Source organism: Nothobranchius furzeri, chromosome 2, assembly GCF_043380555.1.
Source record: "Nothobranchius furzeri strain GRZ-AD chromosome 2, NfurGRZ-RIMD1, whole genome shotgun sequence".
Classification (NCBI taxonomy): Eukaryota; Metazoa; Chordata; class Actinopteri; order Cyprinodontiformes; family Nothobranchiidae; genus Nothobranchius; species Nothobranchius furzeri.
Genome location: NC_091742.1, coordinates 2822618 through 2836700, shown reverse-complemented (window position 1 = coordinate 2836700; position 14083 = coordinate 2822618). Strand labels below are relative to the sequence as shown.

The following is a 14083-nucleotide window of genomic DNA, read 5'->3' as shown; positions in this document are numbered from 1 at the left end:
AGCTTAGGATGGTCTCTGTGCTGCTAACCTGTCATCCACTTGTCCCATGTCCAACATACGATGTCCATCGCCAATGATGGAGTACAGAATCTGCTGTCTGCTGAACATCTCTGCCTGGAACAACTGCAAGTTCCCACAAACCAGTAAAAACACAGAACACACAGGAATATACGAGCGTTAACACCCAAATGCAGCAGCGTTCTGACCTCATGGCCTCTCTGCTGCTCCAGCAGACTCTCGTAGTTTCCCGAAATCTCAGCTGCTAGTTTCTGTTCGGTCTGAGAGAGGAAATCCATCCAGGCCTCACACTTCTGCAGGAAGCTCTGCTGCTGGAGCAGCGCTGACTGAAGTTTACTGGGAAAAAAGACAAAACCAGATAAAATATGACATCATGCCAAACGGATGATCTGTAGAGGCTGAAGTTACCTGAACCTCTCGGTGAGGTGAGCGCAGTGAGAGGCCCAGGACCTGTTGAGGCTCTGGAGCCGTTTGACATCTCTGTCGCTGACAGGTAATCTGTACACCAACTCATTCACACGTTCCAGATCTGGAGAGAGGCTGCTCAGCCCCAACAGGTGCACCTATTTAAAAGATTATTAAACTTTTTAAAGTCGGGCACAGGAGCTGAACCGCTTCGCCACATTCACATCAGAACAATCCAGACAACTGAAACAGAAACAATAAGATGTTGGTACCTTCAGTTCCTCCATTCGTGTCTGGACCGCGGTGAGATCTGGTGAACCGACTGGATCCGACTCCTTCAGCACCTCCTCAGCCTCTTTCGCCCTACAGATCAGAGTGTTCAGCTGCTCCCTGAAGCCCTCACAGGCCTGAGATCCAAACTAAAATAAAGACACGCGCAGAGTTAATAAAAACATAATCCGAACATCCCCCTTTAGGATTATAAATATAAAACAGCTCTTACCTGCAGTACCTCCTGCTGCCTAATAAGGGCGTGCTCGAGCGTTGCTAGGCGATGAGTGAGTGACAGGTGGTCAGACTTGTGAGAGGCGAAGGAGGAGGCGTCGACCTGACTCCGGAGCTGCTCTCCTGAAGTCTGCAGCTGCTGGAGGAGTTTCTGCACCGGGTCTTGGTTGCTGAGGCAGTCCTGTACAAAAATCAAAGGAGCACCATTAAGTGAGTTTAGCAAAAACTGTATTTGTCAAAGGGTGAATATTTAATCCAAATTCTTAAGACCTGACTGTCCTCCAGAAGTTCATTAAATTGCACGCTTTTAATCAGCAACTAAAAGTGAGACGGTCCAAAGAATCCTCACAATTCTTTTCTATGCTGTCTAGCAACAGTTTGCATCAGCAATTCCCATTCAGACCGTTTTCCAACAAAATCCGAACTGTGACACTAGGCTCCGGCACGCCCAGCAGGACACCGTGGGTCCCTGTAGTGTAAATCAGGGGGCCTGTCTCCCCCTTTAGCGGTTTCTTTCTAAAAGCCTTTTGTTAGACTGTCCTCTGGGTTTACGTTCAAGCAGAGAACGGGACAGGGTGCAATTTGGTTTTCACTTGCGGGGACAGGCTCTTTGTGAACTCTCACAGTGAGCTGACAACAGATTTTAGGAGCTTGTTCCCAACTCCTCTGAGACGAGACTGCGACAGGAAGAGTGTCTTGGACACAAAGGAAATGTAAATGTGGGTTGAGGAGTGAAAAAAACGGAGGGTCAAACAATAAAACATGTTTATATGATCAATTTCTGAACATTTTTCCTCACGTTGCAGTTTTGTATCCAGGAGCTGCGGTCCTCCTCTGTGATTTCCCCATCAGTGGCGCTCCTCAGCAGACGATCGGCACAATCTTCCTGCCTCAGGACCGCCGTCACACACTGGCTGTATAAAGATCTGTAACGCTGCCACAGACCCAGTAAGGCCTTACTGCTCCGTAGCTGTTCTGAGATCTGCTCCAGGAGATGATTCCACCTGAAACAAAGATAATTATTACTCACAACGTCCACATTTATGAGCCACAAGCTGGATGGTAAACTGAACAGATCTAATTAAACTAAAATAATACATTATTAATTTAAAGCAAAATCTAATAATAATAGGATAAAAAACAAAACAGTTTTAGTAATGTGCAGCTCTTTTAAGGGGCAAAAGGGGCAATCAGATGTACTTTTGGTTTGTGGAACATTTAATCATGTCAGTTTTTTGTCAAGTGTGGTCTGCATAAAAGTTCCTTAATCTGGACCAGCCCATTCAGAACCTCACAAACGGGCAACAGATTCTTCCAAGTACCAAACAGGAAGCCAGTAGGATAAAACCAGTAGTTGTGTTACAAAAATCAAGCTCTTTGATTCCTGTCAAAAGACGAGCATCACATTCATAAAAGCTGTGTTTAAAAAACAACAAAAAGACAGAAAAACAAACAAAATCTCAGAGAGCTGGGGTTTCCACTTCAGTTTGTTTTTTTCAATGTGAGAACAGGATGGGTACCAAGAAATGAGCCATGAGGAACTACACATGTAGTTGAGACCGCAGCGCAAAGATGGTTATTAATATGAACTCCTGTCTTATTTACTAATAAGTGTTTTGTATTCATTTAGAATAAAACAATGAATGACGGCATTTATCTGAACAATAATTTTTACAGATAAACGTTTAATCTTGTTAAAATCTGAGCGAGTAGCACAGACAGTCCTGAATGTCCTGGCTGTCTCTATAGCTGTAATGTAAGCAGTTAACACACACTGTTGTCACAACATCAATTTTATAGTCAGATTTTTTTTTCTGTCTTGCTCCAATGGTCCAAGTAGCAGAGTAGTCATTGATTTTAGGCGTTTACTTCGTTATTGGGAATTAAACTGCCCATTAAACCCACTGAGGTGTGTTCCAGTTCCTGATACCTGGTGTTAACGCCCTGGAGTGCTCTGTGGAGAGTTTCAGCCACAGACGGATGACACTCAGTCAGCAGCTGGTGAGTTACGGAGCCAAACTTCTTCAAACTGCTCTCCTGCTTATCCATCTCCTCCTGCAAGTTCTGCAGAATGCAAACACAGATGTTCATTAATGTCAGGTGTGTGTGTGTGTGCATGCTCTCACAACACAACTTCCCTGGAGTCCTCACCTCCAGACTCTCCACTTGCTGCTGCACTGCCTCTAAAGACCCGTTAAGGAGCCTCAGTCTGGATACAGAGTATCTCCCCTCCATCAGGTAGCCGTTGATCTCCTCTGAGGCTCGCCGATACAGAGTCCACTGCTCCAGAACTGACCGCAGACTCACTTTCATCTGACTTATCTGACGAGAGCGATGTGAAACGTATGTGTGGGAACGCTATGAAAATGAATAAGTATATTTTAAAAAACCCTAAAAAGGACAGAAAACCCACCATGTGGTCCAACCGAGCCCAGGACTGGTTCAGGGCTTTAAGGGTCTCCTTCACAACAGAGCAGGCTTCCTCTTTCCTATCCTGGATTAGAGCCTTTCCTCTCTCTTCTGCTTTCTCCAAATCTTTCTCTTTTTCCTTCACCAACTCCTCCAACTCCTGATGGTCCACATAAGAACAAAAACCAGTTCCTTCTCAATCAAACAACATGTTGGAGGTATCCATCAAAGGCTCTGGTGCACCCACCTGACAGTCTTTGAGTGCATTCTGCACCGATGCTACATCCTCTAACCTGTGTTTCTTCTTCAACCTCTCCTCCTGCAGCGTGAGCCAGCTTTTTAAAGTCTGGACCCCGTTTTCATGCTCTAACCAGCCTTCTACAACTCCTTCCAAAAGCTGAATCTGAAATAAAAATCAGAACGTTTTCACCTCTTTAGAGCTGGCCCTTGAGAAGCAGAGCCATTCTTATTAAAATGATGACATAATTGTACTTTTTCAGTGATGAGCCCCTGAAGTATCTGCCATCTTCTGTTCATGGCTCCCAACTTCTCTGCAAAGTCCGTTTTGTCGCTGCGTTTCCCCTCCACGTCCTGGCTGCTGAGCTGCAGCACGGACTGGTTTACGAAATCCACCGTCAGCTGCTTGCAGGTCAGATCTATCCGAAAGCCCTGGGCCACAAACATCACAGGGCTGTGATAAGTGTGATGGGTTTGGTTGAATGGGTTAGCGTGAAGGCGTTTCTGTGTACCTTGTACTTCTGCAGGAAGCTTTGGACCACGTCTGAGCCCACAGCCCCCATGATCTTGTTTTGGTCCTCTTCTATGATGTTCTCCATGAGAGAAATCCAGCTCATCAGCTCTGCGATGGCGTGTCGCGATGCCAGCTTCTCCATTTGTAGCTAGAGAACAGGAGTGGAGGGGTTCAAATAAAACCTACAGCTCATCTCAGTTACCTCTAAATCTGAAATCAGTGTTCTCAAACCTGGTGAAGCTTTTCTTGGACCACGGGGATCCGAGTGAGCAGCTCGGCCCACTCAGTGTCGATGTGTCCCAGCACCGTCCTCAGCCCAGCTGTGTCCACTCTCTTCAGCCGCAGGAGCTGGTTGCCCGTGCTCAGCACAGACGAACGCAAAGACGACTTTGCATCCACCTCCTTTGAGAATTCCTACAAGATAAAAAATATTTAGTTAAATTAACTCAGAGAATAATGTGATTGATGGAGATGTAAGTAGGTGCAGATCTGACTCACCAGAAAGGCACAGAGGTGGTCCCTGACGGTCTCCAGCTCCTGAGGGACCGTCACCGACTGGGCTGTCCAGAACTCCAGTCTGTCCAGAGCAGACTTCAACCAGTGGCTCAGATCTGCTGACTCACTCTGGTATCTGTCATTTTTGCATTAAGAACAACATGCAAGATCAACAGGAGCACGGGAGGAGCGAGGATCTGTTAGAACAGAAGCTGACCTGCTCCAGTAGTTGAGCGTGGAGTCCAGACGGTGCAGCTCCTTGTTGACTTTAGTGGTGGAGGACAGCCAGTGTTCTCCCAGCTGAGTCAACTGGCTCTCTAAGTCTGAGCAGCTGACAGACAGGAGGAGCTTCTTGCCTTCCTCCAGAACCTGGTAGAGCTGTGGCTGATGTTCTGCGAGGCTCGCCTTAAGACGCTGCACAGGGGCAGACCTTTCTTAAACTCGTGCTTAGATTTTGGACTCTCATCCTGCATGAACTCTGATTTGAGCGTAAATCTACCTGGTAGAGACCGATCCTTTCAGCTAGTCTCTCTTCTGTCTCCTCGACCAGTCCAACAGTGGGGATGTTACACTCCACAGCCTCCAGCTGTCGGCACAAAGCTTGATAGTCCTCCATGAGCCGGCTCCAGGACTGAGAGATGGGAAAAAAAGAGCAGAAAGAAGGATAAAGGTTTTACATTTTGCTGTTTCTCATGCAGCAGTAATTTTTACACCTGAAACTTCCTCCTTTCCCTGTAATAATGATCATTCTCACCTCCAAAATGCCCTCCAGCTCCACCCCCCTCCTGTGAGCTTGCTTGAGCACATTTTGAGCTAGAGTCATGGTTTCCTCGAGCGCCTGGCTTTCCCTCTGGGCCACCAAACTGGATACTTTACTGTAGAACGTCTGGGTGAGGATCATGTGGCCTTCAAGCCCCTGGAAAAACTCCTGGATTCAAAACAAAACAGAAACGTTTAGAAATACAAAATAAAAGCAGCTGAGAAGAGACGAGCCTCCTTACTTTGTGTTTTTCCAGTAACATCTGGACCTCTGTGACAGAAGCTACGGTCATCTTCTGGTCAGCGGCCATCTTGTCTTGAGCGGTGTCGATCAGGTCAGAGAGGTCTCGAAGTGCAGCTTCGTACTGAGCCTTCAGAGACAAGCCGTGGTTCAGGCTGCTCCGTCTGGAGCCCAGCATGAGCACCAGCTCCTCGTATGCATCCTGAAAACACCTCAGTGAGTCAGACGGACAAAAGGGATCACACATCAATAATAATAATAATAATAAAGACGTTACTTGTAGTTTAAGGAGCTCCTGGTTGGAGGTCTGATCAGATTGGTGTCCTTCTGCTCTAATCCTCAGCTCAGTCACTCTCTGCTCAAACTCCTTTAAGCTGTCCTCCATCTCTGACAACATCTAATAACACATGAAACATCCAGTGAGTAGCTTGTGATGTTTTTGTTTATACACCGAGTCCAACTGAAAACGCACCTCCAGCTGTTTGAATGCAGGTCTGGCTGCAATTCCAGACATCTTCTGCAGGAGCTGGTGTTTGCATTCAGTCAGAGACGTGAACAGCATCCTCAGCTCATTCTGGTTAAAACATCAACACAAAAATGAGATGCATCTGGTTTCTAAAAACGAAATGCACAAATTAGAATTTGTGTTGCAACAATGAGAGGTCCCACACCTGAAAGGTGGAGCGTTCCTGCAGCCTGTCCCTCACATTGTCACAGTGCTGCTCCAAAGCAGTGCCCAAGAGGCTCATTCTCTCCTGAAGACCTTCCAGGGTGTCCTCCATCAGGGCTCGCTCCTCTCCTCCACACAGCTGAGCCGCTCCTCCACCCAGGTGGTCTCTGCACTGGTTCACCTCTCTGGCTAACTCCTTTAGGTGTTTACTTAAACCCTGAACAGAAAACCAACAGTCAGCTGGTTCTTCTGACTTTAGCCAGAATCTATGAAAACACACACAGTATTTATGATTTATCTGCTGGTTGAGTTTACCTCTAGGCTCGTGAGTTGAGTCTCTGTGTCGTCTGACAGCAGCACGGGACCAGAGAGCAGGTGATTCTCTCCTGCATCCAACCAGGAGGAGGCTGCTGACACGGCAGCGTACAGGTCCTGCTGGACTGTCGTCCCTCCGAACGACGCTGCCAGCTTCCTGTCACTGCCCTCTGCCTGTGACGACAAAAAATGATTCACTCAAAAAGTAGTCAGTAAGAAAACGTCTGCATCCTGGTTAAAGGATGAACTGAAAATAAAATAAAGAGTGCTTTACTCTTACTTTGAGTCGTTCCAAAGTCTGGCTGCAGGCCTCAAACAGCGCCCTGGGAGAGGAGGAGTCCTGGTGGCAAACCTCGCTCCCGAACACCACACTTGGACTGGTGAAACGGGACCGGTGGAGGACCTGCACACAGAGCTTTAAAAAGGTCAAACTGGTGGCTAATTCATCTTTGAAATGACAGAAAAGGCTGCCGTGCATACCGGCCTGAGCTGGTCTTCTTCCAGGGAGTTGAGAGAGAGCTGAAGCTTGGTGCTCTGGTCTTTATTCAGGTTTTCCCATCTGTGTCTCAGCTGGTCCAGAGGAGACAATGTCTCAGTCTCCAACAACACTCCACCAGGGACAGAAATCTCACTGTAGGAGGAAAAAGCATCCAAACTGTACGAAGACTGTTGGGACATGAACTCCAGGACAGAGACAGATGTAGACGCACCCGTCCCCATTAGATGTGCTGTGCTGGATGAATAGCTCTTCTCCAACACTGGCTACAGACTGAAGCAGCTTCTTTTGCTTCTCCACCTGCTCCTGCAGCTCCTAAAATATAAAAATTAAATATTTAGTAATAAATACTTTCCGTTTCAATCTCCAGTGTACTCATTATGATTGCATTAGTCTTATTAAATGACCCACACTTGTATAGCGCCTCTCAGAGTAAGGACTCCAAAGCGTTTTACACTACACGTGTATCGTTAATCCATTTACACACACGTTCACACACTGATGGTGATGAGCTACGATGTAGCCACAGCTGCCCTGGGGCGCACTGACAGAAGCTGGTTAAGTGTTGTGGGGCCTCTTACCCTCTGCCGAAGCAGGTTGTTGTGGTGCTGCTGTGTCCGCGTTGAGCGGGCCTGAGACAGCCAGTCCTGAACGTTTGGACTCTGAGACAGGGACGAGTCCGGCTCGCTGTCATCCTGCTCCTGCAGCGAGCCCTGATGGAAAAACAGCCATAAAGGAAAGTGTTGCTTGAATTCTCACTAGTTTTTATACAAAAGGTCATCGTGTGTCATCAGAATAAGACCTGATGCATTTGGTGTTTGCATGTGATGAGTCAGCATCTGTTTGTCTGAGGCTCACTGTTTTCCACACAACAAAACAGTAGTTTTATTAAAGGGCCATGAATGACTCTTGGTGCATTTTAGACAATATGACCATTGATGCTGCCTCCCAGCTCCATGGAAGACAGCGAAGCACAGAAAAAGAGCAAATCAGGAGGGAGAAGGAAAGGAAAAACGTGTTTATCCGTCTCACCTGTATGTCGACCTGTTTGTCCTGCAGCATCTGCTGCAGCTCCAGCAGGCTGTCTTTGAGTGAGTGCAGCTTGAGCGTGAGCTGCTCTGCCTCCTCTTTGGTTTCAGCGCGGCCCTCCAAGAGCAAGCTCTCGCTGTGGACGGACAGCTCCGACAGGTATGACACCTTCTGCTCGATCTCAAACAGCATGTTCTGAAAAGGTGAGCGATACCTGAGCAATCTGCAGAGGCGTTGGGTCGTTTCCATCAGTGCCCTATTCCTTCATCTAAAAAGTGCTGGGAACATTGGAAAACCAGGAAGAGCTTTCTACGTACATAGTTTTGACTGAAATTAGTGCAAAATAGACAGAAACTATCATGGAAAAGCTCAGATATTTCCACATTATGAACCTTTTTATTCAACTAACTGACTGTTCATGTATTAGCCAACAAGAAAAAAAAAATTCAAACTGCAAAACATGTTTAAAATACTAGGTGTTGCTTTCCAGGAGGAATTTTTCCACTCCAAATTCCATCAAATAGAATTATTAACCTTCTTCTATGAAGTCCTGCATATTCTACTTTAGTGGATCTTTCGTTCTGGACCCTGAAACCTCCGTAGGAGGCACATGTGAGCTGTAATCAGCTTACTCTCCTCCCGGCTGCTACAAACACGTCTAATCTTGGTTTCCTTCACCGGGGCAGCAGCACTAACTTTAACTGATCTGTGCTTCTGAAAATAAATAATAATGAACCCCGCTGGTTCTCATGTAGTACACGCACATCGTTAACATCTGGACCAAATTTCCAGCAGAAGATGCACAGAAAGTGGGTTTAGTGTCTACTTAGAATAAACAGTCATAATAAAACATGTCCAAACTTGTAGAATAAAAATAAATTCAGCAAACTAAATGAATAAGTCAAGAAAGTTCTGTGTTTTCTCTGGCATACTGATAGCTTCTCAATAAATCTTTATGAAAAATAAACCACAGCCTACACAAAGAGCCAGTAGCCACGGTAACGGGGTTGAGCAATAAAACAATGCTAGGTTGACTGAAGAATGCTTTAAGACAAGGCTTAAACTCAAGGGTAAAGAAGAAAAATGGCTGAATTTGTTCTACATTAGAGCTCCGTCCGTTTTAGCAAAGTTCTTTAAATCAGACAGGACTCTTCAGGACTAACGTTTATGTTTGACTAAAAATAGAAACGTAGCGTCACGTAAAAAGAATGAACCTGTGGAAAGCTGCTATTTGTAGAAGCGTGAAGCCAGACACATTCCGTCTCCACAAAGAGGTTAAAAACAGATTTTAATAAAACACCTGTGGAAATAACATTTTAAGGTTTTCCCTGCTCCGGTACGATGGGCCCATTTTCATCATGATCATGTGAAGTTCACGTTGTTTTTGTTGTAGTTTAACACAAAAAAAAAAAACGCTTTTGAATGAGAGCAGAACTGTTGGGACTGACCTGACAGTCAATGAGCTGCTCCTCCATGTCCATATCTTCATTCTGGGGTCGAAGGGCAGAGCTGAGGGTGGCGCGAGTGCTGAGCAGCCAGTGGTCCAGCTCCTCTGCCTCGCTGTGGTAACGCTGCAGTGCCTGTTCCTGGCGCTGCTCCTCCAGCTGTTCGCTTAGTTTCTCCTGCAGAAGTCCGTGAAGAGACGATGTTCGATTTCCAGCTAGAAGGTAAAGAAACAAGCATCGACTGAATTCTACCTCCAGGAGCTGGCGTTTCCCAGAAGCCTTCATGCGAATGGTAGCCATCCTCTCTCCCAGGACTGTGAGAGTAGACTGAAGGGCCAGCTGGTCCCCAGCTTTCCCATCGCCGTCATTGTCTCCCAGCTCCTCGGAAAAACACGTCTGTAGCTCACCAATTTCCTCTTGCAGCATCAGGATCTCATCCATCAGAGCCTGAACAGAGGAAGAATATGAGTGCTGGGAGCAACAACCAACAAATGTGTGTGTTGGAGCTGTGATGTTGGCATAGCAACGAATAACAGCCAAGTGCAACAGCAACCCCATCAATTGGTCACCGTTTTCACTGTCGTCTCACAAAAGATCTTCATAACTTCATAAAAACACTCCTCTGCCCTCACACCAGAACAAGACCCTCCCAAAGATCCCCCCTGACCTGGTGCGCTGCCATCTGACTCTCAGGGGTCTTGTTAGGCTCCAGGCCCTCGTTGAGCGCCGTTTCGATGGACTCCATCTTGGTGGAAATGGACTGGAGGGATTCTTGATAATGCTGCTGCCGCTCCAGAGCTTCGTACAGGCTCTTCTGCTTCTCACTGATCTGTGGCAGGAGAGAAACAAATGAATAAAGACTTTTACATTTATGTTTATATTTAAATTCATTTGGCTCAGCGGGACCAACAACAAGACGTACCACATTCTTAAGGGTTTCCCAAGATCTCTGCAAGTCGTCTAAGTTAGCAGTGCTGCTCTCCATGGACGGGTCGTAGAGTTCCTGAAGGGGTGCTCGACTCAGGGCGCCCTGACCCTGCAGCACAACAACACAGCAACCATCACTTCCATAGGTGCGTCAGAACAACAGCAACATCTGCTCACTGCTGTAGTTCCCTCAAGTACCCAGACATTATATAAAGTATCATTCCACACCTGCAGTATACTGGTACATAAATCACACAAGAATGTATTTGTGAGAGTTTAAGAGCAGACAGCACATCCTACTGCCTTGCACGAGTCAAACCTTTACTGTGCTTTGCTTTGGTCTAATTAGCTTCCTGCTAAAGGCTAATTAGATGAGGTTACACTCATGATACTCTATCAGCTCCCTATTTTAGCTGCTGAGGAAAACGGCACACCATCGATCGGCACTGGGGTCACACTGCTGCATCAGGGTGACATCTATCCTCTGAGTGTTAACGGATCACACCAGAGTTCAAAATTTTATCAAAAAAATTCCCTTCAAAGCTACATCGTTAAGTTTACGTTTGCATTTTTATCCTTGTTACAGCAAAAATACAAACGAACAGTTTATTTTAGGCAAAAAGAAAATGCAACATATAACAAAACGGGGGGAAGATGGGGTCCACATTAAAAAGGAAGTCTTTAGTTATTTCTTCCCACATTCCTCCGTAGAACAACCCGGCAGAATAACATTGATCACGCTACTTGACTGAATATTCTTCACCTTGATATTAAATATTTAGAAAAACTGAATTATTTTCATCACAGAAGCAGTTTTCTGACAGGTTAAAAATTGGGTTGATGACTGATTTAAAAAGAAGGCAGCTTGTGATTGTGATGATTAAAATTAGTGTTGAAAACAGATGGTGGTAGTAATGGAAGCTGGGCAGGATGGAGATTACCGGTACCTGGTTAAGAGGAATGTCAGCGTTAGCCCCCGGAGAGGGGGAGCGACAGGCAGGGGGAGAGGAGACCTCGCTGTTGGTACCCTCCTCCCCCGACTCCTCTGTCACGGGGGAGAGGAGCGTGTGGCAGCGGCCGGCTGTCATCTGACCACAGAGGTGCAAAACACACACACACACACACACACACACACACACACACACACACACACACACACACACACACACACACACACACACACACACACACACACACACACACACACACACACACACACACACACACACACACACACACACACACACACACACACAAACAAGCATGCAAAAAGAGAAAGAGTGGATAAAAATGCCAGATCAGAGGAGGGAGCAGAAGCACACACAGAGGGAAAAGCAACACAAAGAAGAGACAAACATCAAAATTAATACAGGGAAGTGAGTTAGGGCACTTTGCATTGCTGATTATTTAAGTGATAATCAAATAGCAGTGTGAAGACTGATTAGGTCACATTACTGGCACCTCACACACTTTTGGTTTCAAAGCTGCAGGAAGCTCATTCTCATTTTGATTACGTGACTCAGGAATGCCTTTAAGCACAATCTGCACTATTTAACACCAGATTTAAGATAAATATATGGATGTAACTGAGGGAAAATCTCAAGAGTATCAGATTTAACCAAAAATAGCTAAAGTTCTCCTCACAGCTGCAGAAACAGGCAGACGAGAGAATAAAGCAACTGTCTCAGACGGTCTTCCTGCATGCTTCAGCAGAGGGGCAGAGCTGAAACGTGAGCTGAGCTTTGCCGGGCTGCTTCTGGACCGGTGACACGGAGCTCGGCCTACTGACTCTGGACACTGTTACACTCAAACGGCCTCTTCCCGGGCTTCATGACGCGATGCGGTGCAACAGACGGCATCAACACAGTTGAGTGGTTTTAGAAAGATAGATTCACTTAAGAAAGTCCTTCTGTTACCAGATATACAAGCCCCCCCCCCCCCCCCCCCCCCCCCCCCCACACACACACACACACACACACATGCTGTCATATCCTGTTTCCTGAGCTGCGGATGCTAAATACACCACAAGCAACTGTGACAAAGCAAAGCAACCAAAGAAGTCTGATTCAGAGGAAGACACCATGTAAACCAGGCATCAAGAGGAAGAGAAGGAGTCAGTCAAGCAGAAGCAGAGGAGAGAAAGGATCTCACTGCAGACAGATTCAGGTAAATGTGCAGCTCTTTAGATTAGTTTCAGTACAACAGGATGAAGACTAAAGAGTTCTGCAACAGATGGTCTGGCCCCCATGGAGCCCAGATCAGTGGGTCTGGATTACCTGAAGTTAAGGCAACACTAGTGCAACAGGAGTGATAACTGTAAAACAGACAGGAAGTGCCCTACTCACCATGACGACGGAGGGGTGTGCTGGAAGCAGCTTGGAGGAATCTGATGTGGAGTTGGGGACCACACTGTGCAGCTCCTCATCACTCAGCTCCTCCAGGCCGTCCGAGAGGCCCTCCACCTCGTTGACGGTCAGCAGCATGGTGGCGTGTTTCGCCTTCACCGTCAGCATCTTACACTTGGAGTGGAGAGAGGCGATCTGCTCCTGGTAGCCACGGATCTTCTGGGTCAGCTCCTGTCACAGAGAGGAAACACCATCCCCCCCCCCAACACACTCAGGATCAGGAGAGTGTCCAGATGATCAGTAGCTTAAAAAGAGGGTTGCTGAGTGTGTTGAATGTTGTGCTGGTGCATTCTCTTCTCTCCCCCGGTCTCTCTCAGAGCCTCAGTTCTTTCCCCTCTCTGAGTGTCTCCTCTGTTTCTCTGAGCCAATCAGGACGGCTCAGAGGCGGGTGACTCAGACCGGCGGTGAAGCCAGCACACAGGATGTTTGGTTGAGACCGAGACCTTCGTAGAAATACTTCAAAATCCCTCAGACACTCCCTCTTGTACACATATACAAATGGCAGGAGAAAACAGGAAGTGATCTCACTGCGTATTTCCCCGCCCCCCCTCTTCCTGTCTCCACCAATCCTCAGTTAACAAAGGAGATCTGAAGGGAGCGGAGGAGTGTTTAGGGGAATGACAGAGCTGGTGTCAAATTACAGCCAGCAGACTGGATGTTCCTCCTCCTCCTCCTCTTCCTTTTGCTCCCTCTCTCCCACAGATGGTTGATGCACTGATAATCAGACCACATGACTCGGGGAACCAGTAGAACTGCAGCTTAGCTCAGAGATCCACTCTGAACTCCAGAAACATCAAATTATCTGAAAATACCTGAGCTCACATTTTCCTGTGAGTGTGGATGAAAATCTGCGGGGAAAGTTATGACGTAATAAAATGTTTTCCCTGTGAGATCTGATCCGTTTGTCCACAGGGAAGATCAGAACACATTTACTCAGCTAGAGAGAAACTGCAACTCATGCTTGAATATTCCAAACCAACGGTGTCATCTACCTTTGTAGATATGGAGCATCTGATAAAAGAGGAATGTCAGAGTTTATCATCTACAGACTCAACACAATCCTCTACTTGTTAACAGCTTCAAAGCAAACAGGGTTAAATTTGTTGTTTTTTAACTCTCAAAGGGACAAATCTGATATTTTAAAGCTGGTTTCAGTGGAAAGGTTATGAACAGTTAATGTCTTATCCATTCCAGTTTGGTGAAATAGACATATG

General features: G+C 46.5%; 1 protein-coding gene across 9 annotated transcripts in view; it reads right to left on the bottom strand.

Moving 5' to 3' along the window:
- Window positions 1-14083, bottom strand: part of syne1a (spectrin repeat containing, nuclear envelope 1a) — a 138191-nt gene that overhangs the window by 16044 nt on the left and 108064 nt on the right. For 7 of the 9 annotated variants that reach the window (XM_054747909.2, XM_054747906.2, XM_054747916.2 and 4 more), the window contains 33 exons: window positions 12810-13040; window positions 11412-11552; window positions 10460-10573; window positions 10205-10366; window positions 9790-9984; window positions 9541-9714; window positions 8096-8287; window positions 7645-7776; window positions 7278-7378; window positions 7048-7198; window positions 6848-6982; window positions 6568-6741; window positions 6254-6469; window positions 6055-6156; window positions 5860-5979; window positions 5584-5784; window positions 5337-5510; window positions 5082-5213; window positions 4800-4996; window positions 4586-4718; window positions 4319-4501; window positions 4086-4235; window positions 3829-4005; window positions 3584-3739; window positions 3341-3496; window positions 3079-3249; window positions 2858-2991; window positions 1727-1931; window positions 926-1108; window positions 696-842; window positions 427-581; window positions 207-354; window positions 29-123 (listed from right to left, as the gene is read on the bottom strand). In XM_054747909.2, the coding sequence (XP_054603884.2) occupies window positions 29-123; window positions 207-354; window positions 427-581; window positions 696-842; window positions 926-1108; window positions 1727-1931; window positions 2858-2991; window positions 3079-3249; window positions 3341-3496; window positions 3584-3739; window positions 3829-4005; window positions 4086-4235; window positions 4319-4501; window positions 4586-4718; window positions 4800-4996; window positions 5082-5213; window positions 5337-5510; window positions 5584-5784; window positions 5860-5979; window positions 6055-6156; window positions 6254-6469; window positions 6568-6741; window positions 6848-6982; window positions 7048-7198; window positions 7278-7378; window positions 7645-7776; window positions 8096-8287; window positions 9541-9714; window positions 9790-9984; window positions 10205-10366; window positions 10460-10573; window positions 11412-11552; window positions 12810-13040 (5237 nt within the window). The remainder of the gene's footprint in view (window positions 1-28; window positions 124-206; window positions 355-426; window positions 582-695; window positions 843-925; window positions 1109-1726; window positions 1932-2857; window positions 2992-3078; window positions 3250-3340; window positions 3497-3583; window positions 3740-3828; window positions 4006-4085; window positions 4236-4318; window positions 4502-4585; window positions 4719-4799; window positions 4997-5081; window positions 5214-5336; window positions 5511-5583; window positions 5785-5859; window positions 5980-6054; window positions 6157-6253; window positions 6470-6567; window positions 6742-6847; window positions 6983-7047; window positions 7199-7277; window positions 7379-7644; window positions 7777-8095; window positions 8288-9540; window positions 9715-9789; window positions 9985-10204; window positions 10367-10459; window positions 10574-11411; window positions 11553-12809; window positions 13041-14083) is intronic. The other 2 variants (XM_054747908.2, XM_054747913.2) reach the window with 2 other exon arrangements.